This window comes from Uloborus diversus, chromosome 2 (genome assembly GCF_026930045.1).
Source record: "Uloborus diversus isolate 005 chromosome 2, Udiv.v.3.1, whole genome shotgun sequence".
Classification (NCBI taxonomy): Eukaryota; Metazoa; Arthropoda; class Arachnida; order Araneae; family Uloboridae; genus Uloborus; species Uloborus diversus.
In genome coordinates this window covers 27157985-27163984 of record NC_072732.1, presented here as the reverse complement: position 1 = coordinate 27163984, position 6000 = coordinate 27157985, and the positions used below count along the sequence as shown (strand labels likewise).

The 6000-nt window shown below is 35.4% G+C and overlaps 1 protein-coding gene across 1 annotated transcript in view; it reads right to left on the bottom strand.

Annotated features, from left to right (window-relative positions):
• Positions 1–3964: 3964 nt before the first annotated feature.
• LOC129216931 (glycine receptor subunit alpha-3-like) overlaps positions 3965–6000 on the bottom strand; it is a 44758-nt gene continuing 42722 nt past the window's right edge. Inside the window, exon 9 of the mRNA XM_054851147.1 lies at positions 3965–4547. Coding sequence (XP_054707122.1) covers positions 4314–4547 — 234 coding nt within the window. The 3' untranslated portion in view covers positions 3965–4313. The remainder of the gene's footprint in view (positions 4548–6000) is intronic.

The following is a 6000-nucleotide window of genomic DNA, read 5'->3' as shown; positions in this document are numbered from 1 at the left end:
CTCGTGATTGCGAAAAACATAATCTGAATTCAAGAGGTCAAAATTCAAATTAAATTTTTTAATCCCTCAATTACTCGAAGCTATGTTAGGTTCACTTATGCTGCTAATTCTAATCACAATAATTATGCCTCGAACGGAGTCAGTGTGCCGACTAACACTAACACATAATGTTTTGCATTAAGGCAAAATTCACGAATTGGAATTAAAAATTTAAGATCAAGCAAGTACTAAGCGATACCAATTAAATATATTTTCACAAATCACTTAGAAAGTTAATCCCCAACAGATGGAGGAAGGGCCCGTTCAAACTATTCCAATGATTAAAGTTTTCTGAAATGGCGAAACTATAGCAACAAATGAAGCACATACACTCCGAAGAAGAACTGATTTCAATATCGATTACGCGCATTAGTTACATTTAATCTCTCATTTGCATTTCTTGATAACAGCCTTGTTTTTCATCTGTTATTGAAAAATAAATCTTGTTCTTCTGGGGAAATGATTTCTTCCAAAATTTTAATTAAACTCGATGAAGCATTCGCATATTCTTTGCGTATGTTGCTTCTGAATAATCGAAATCGGGATGAAATCAAATTGAATAAAATCGTGGTTTGTTTCTACTGGAATTGTTAGAAATGTTTCTAGATGAAGAAATTTGTTATCAGTTAGTTGAGAAAGAAGAAGTGAAGCATAACTTTGAAGTTTCAAAGTTAATAAGCAACTTTACTTTTCTTTTACTTACTTTTCAATTTACTTGCTTTGAGTATAAACGCACTTTATGCGTTCATGGGTAAAACAAAGTGTTTTGAAATCTGCGCCTCAAAAATAAATAAATGAAAATTACCTATAAAAGTGGTAAATTTGGCTTTTGCAGGTAACATTGGCCCAAGAAACGAAAAGAAATTGTCTATATACTGTAATAGCTGTACCCGCACGGCTTGTTCGTGCTATGAAATTAAAAAAAAAGAAAAAAAATTAATTTGAATTCTGAAATTTTGAATTCAAATTATGTTTTTCGCAATCACGAACTGAGACAGGACCCTACTCATTGGAGTTATTGTTTCTAGAAACAGCTCCTGCCCCCCCCCCCAAGCCTGCCTCTCCTTCTGGGCGGTTACGTGTGCATAGTTGTGTGTTTAAGTGTGTAGGCTTGTGTGTGTGCGTATACCTGTGTGTATGCACGTAGATGTGTATGTGTGTAAATGTGTGAGCGTGCGTATGTGTAGGACATGGACGCCTCCGACCAGGAGAAGCGGATAGCTCAGGACCGGAGCAGCCGCGCCGCACCGCCTGCAGAGGACGGTGGGCGGTGGTGCTGCAGAGGCTTCTGGTCCAAGCTGAAAAAGGCACGGACCTCAAAAACGGTCAAATGAGAACAATAAGCAATCGAGATTGCTCAAAAAAAAAAAAAAAAAGCTTTTAGAGCAAATGTAAATTTCTCTTCCTACTCCGAAATAAAAAGCAAGACTCCTTTTCGCTACTCAAAATGTGCACACATAGTTTTATCTAAGCTCCAAGCATTTCACTCTAATCATTAAATTTTTGCTTGCTTTTTTTTTTCAAAAGTATCACTCCGTTACATATACAATCGCCCTGAATTAAAAGGCATTATTTTCCACGTTCAACATATCAGGGCTGTGGATCGCTAAAAAAATACTTTTAAGAATGGGGTCGTTTCTGAAATTTTAAAAGTATTTTTTTTCTGAAAGAGCATGCTAAAAAACATAGCATCTGACCATTTAAAAAATAATTTTACAAAGTTTAATACAGTAAAACCTGTTAAGTTGACCACCTGTCAAAGTTGACCGCTATTTTCTGGCACTGAATTACATCTCGTCATATAATTCAACCTCTACAAGTTGACCACCTACTTAAGTTGACCACTTAAGTAGTGCACTGCAAGTGGTCAACTTACATAAGTTTCACTGTATTAAAAAAATATTTTTTAATTGGTGCGCAGATTCAATTTCATTTTTTTACGCTTCTGCACATGACATCACAAGTAACGAAATGCCATTCACTGATGCCATTAGCAGAGCGCAATATTTAATTCACATATGTATTGAGTATGCTGTGACATCGATAGCAAAACATCGATGGTATTGATACATTGACCAAAAAACATCGATGTTTTAAAACATCGATCTTTTTATCAATGTATAATATATTAGGATAGAACGATAGAAGTTAGAATCATTTGCATGTCACAACTTTCCGTTTATTTTGCACCTTTAAAGTTTTTAACAGCCCTGTATTTCGTAACGTTTTTGAAGTAGTATTCTGAAAATTGGCAGGATTACTTATCTTGTTGTATGTGTCCTTCACACGAAATTTCTTTAAAATCGGAAATGGTGAGGAGATCAAGAAGGTGACTGACCTGATATATGGAATTCCACAATGTAAAACATGTGAACATTCTTTATTTTTTTTTTTTCAGTACCTTGCCATTGCGATCCCAGTCTAAGTTTTGGTGTAGTGGAAGAATAGTGTTAGAGATATAAAATATATTTTTTAAAGAAATTCTATGGGGCATGTTTTGAGATATTCAAGGTCAAAAATCACGGTGAATGACCTTGAAACTTAAACCCGTCATAAGAAAGTCATGTTTTATATCAATAGAAAGCGCTATTTTTTTAGCTTTACAATGGTTTTTGAATTTGTATTCTACTATAATTAGGAGAGAAGTTACAGTCATTTGAATGTCACAACGTTTCGTTTTTTAAGTACTTTTATTATACTTGGCCTGTTTGTCACGGAGTAATTTGAGCCTTGGTTTTGCTTATATTTCAGCAACTAGATCACTTAGAGACTTCTGGATTTCACTAAATGATTTGCTTAAGGAACAACTTAAAGCTGAAAAATTAAAATTCTGAAATAAAATTAATATTTCGGTTAGGATGGAATATAGCAAATTTCATGCAATTTTCCCATTAAATGTTTAAATATAAAACCCATTGCTACAAATTTTGTTGCCTTGTAACAATTATGTTAAAAGCAATCATAATGAAAATTTTGAATCAAGGCTTATCGGAAGCAAGGGTGAAATTAGCAAGCATAAATCTTAGAGAGGAACAAGGATTAAATTTTAATGCAACTGCTTAAAGTTTTAGACACGTATATAGTTTTTTTCCCTTTAAGTACCGAGCATTTATATGAAAAAAAATAGTGAAGTTTCGTGACGGTAAAATTATTCTATTTCTGAAATACATTTACCCTAAAAAGAATAAAATAACAGAATTTTTCAAAAATTACTAAGCACTTTTCATAACGCACTCAAAAGGACAAAATAACCTTTCTGGGTCAGAAAGGACAATTTAAGCATTACTGTAGTTTTCGAAAATTCCAAGAAAATGACACCGCAAACGAAGAAAAGTGCGGTTCTAGGCATTTCGAACCAAACTTTCCCCTTAAGAAAAATATGCATGCTTGAACACTCAAATTTATGATTGAAAGCTAGAAAATGATAAAAGAGAGAAATTCTCTTCATGACTTGAGCCGCACTTTTCTTCGTTTGTGGTGTCATTTTCTTGGAATTTTCGAAAACTACAGGAATGCTTAAATTGTCCTTTCTGAACCAGAAAGGTTATTTTGTCCTTTTGAGTGCGTTATGAAAAGTGCTTAGTATTTTTTAAAAAATTCTGTTATTTCGTACTTTTTCAATTTTTTAACAGCCTTGTATTTTGTAAAATTTTTTAAATAGAATTCTAAAAATAGGCAGGATAACTTATCGCTATATATGTGTCCCTCACAACAATTTTCGATAAAATCGGAGATGGTGAGGTAAAAAAGTGATTCATCTGACATGGAACTGCCCTTTAGTTTATTACTCTAAGTTTCTAAAAGTTCTTGTGTTTTGCATGAATTTCCGAATAGTTGCTTCCTAGAAACATTGCCCTCAGATTTTCCCCCACACTAAACCATACGAAAAGAATACCAAAAAACAAAAGAATGAGCTGAGACGAAATGCATTTTTAAAATTTAATAGAACATTTGCTATGAGATGAAAAAATATATAACTCAAAATATGAAACAAATTTTCACACTTGTATTTTATAACATTAAATACTCACGTAACTCACTTTAGATCAAGTTATTGGACATTTCTTGAAAGATAACTCTAGTCGAAACACCAAACATTTTGCATAGACAAACTGCAGTTTGTTCGCTAAAGAACGAAATATGAAACTTCTTTGTAACCATTTATGACTAAAAGTCATGTGGTCTCATACTGTTGTAAAACGAAGGTAAGTTCATGGAGCAAACAGTCACAAGACCAGATAGAATGATAATTAAAAAAATCTAAACAGTCACGGTCACAGCCACAAAACTAGCCAATAAATGATGTTGAAAACAACGAAGCCGGCGGGGAAAATGAATCGGCATTTTCTGTCGATGCTGTTGGCGATATCTATTGGCGTCATTTTGAATTCTTCTAGCGGCCAGCCACAGTTGACATCCAGGGATTTCACGCTCTGAGCATCTCCCAAGGAAGCAAGCGACATGGTTTTCTTGGGTGGCATCCCTCCTTCATTTTGATGTGTTTCACCCTGCATGGGGCAAGAATAAACAAATTAAAAAAAAGAAAAATTAATTTGAGTTTTGACATCTTGAATTCAAATTATGTTTTTCGCAATCGCGAGTGTGTGTATGTAGGCGTGTGTATTTGTGTGTAGGCAAGTGTGTTCGTGTCTGTGTGCTGGCATAAGTGTGTGGGTAGTTGTGTGTATGAATGTGTGTGTGGGGGGTATGTGTATGTGTGTGTAGGCATATGTGTTTGTGTCTGTGCAGGCATGAATGTGTGGGTAGTTGTGTGTATGTTTTTGTGTGTGTATGTGTTTGTGTGTGTTTGTGTATGTGTGTGTAGGTGTATGTGTTTGTGTGTATGTGTGTGCGTGTGCGTGTGTAGTTGTGTATATATGCGCGTGTGTGTAGGACATGGATGTAACCTGGAGACGGCTTTCGCTAGAGGAGCAGCATCGGGAGGTCGGTCGACGGTGATGGTGCGGAGGGTAGCGGTGGAAAAATAAAATGATAGGACGCCAAAAACAGTCAAATGAGAACAATAAGCAATCGTGATTGCTCAAAAAAAAATCTTAAAATTAATTCGTTTCTGACATTTTCATGTTTTCTCAATCAAGAAGTGCAGTCAGTTAATTACTCCATATTTCTAAAAGTTATAATTTGGCATAGTTATTTTATTCTTTCTGTGATTAAAGACTTACCAATTCACGGATTAACCCAAGTCTGTGTGTATTTTTCGCAGCAGTTTATTACGTTAAAAGTCTGGCCACCGGTATGATGTAAAGCCGCTATGTATACAGACGACGCATCAACTTAAGTTTAGCCATTTTGGATCGGATTTTTCAATGTTGCGGGGCTAGGGTTACCAGAGCAAAGTTTCGGATTTCGCCAACTTAGCCAAAAGTAATACTTCATTACAAGTAGTTCAAAGTACGCTAATCATTGCTCGCAGTGAGAAATCAACAAACGCGATAACTTGCCGGGAAAGAAAACCACTCAAACACGCACTCTGATCCAAAGTGGCTGATCTTAAGCTGATGCGTCGACTCGTATATATAGGGGCCTTAGTAAGATGGAAACCCCAACATCCGGTTTATAGGCGGAAACGAACGCATCTACTATTAGTTTTTAGGGATGCCAGCGATTGCAGATGTGTGTTAAGCTTTTAAATTAAGCAGAGTCACACTGAATCATGAGCGGATTTATGGGGGGGCAGAGGGGGGCAATGCCCCCCCAGTTTTGGGAGAACTTTATGTAGTAATAACACATTTTCCAAAAATTAAAAAAATCATTTTTTTTTCTTTTTTGATTAGTTTAAAAGAGCATGGGTGGATTTATGGGGGGGGGGGCATAAGGGCAATACCCCGAAGTTTTGAGAGGACTTTATATAGTAACAACACATCTTCCAAAATCTTAAAACAAAAAAATCATGACTTTTTCCTTTTTTGAATAGTTCAGTGAAAATAAAGAGAATAGTGA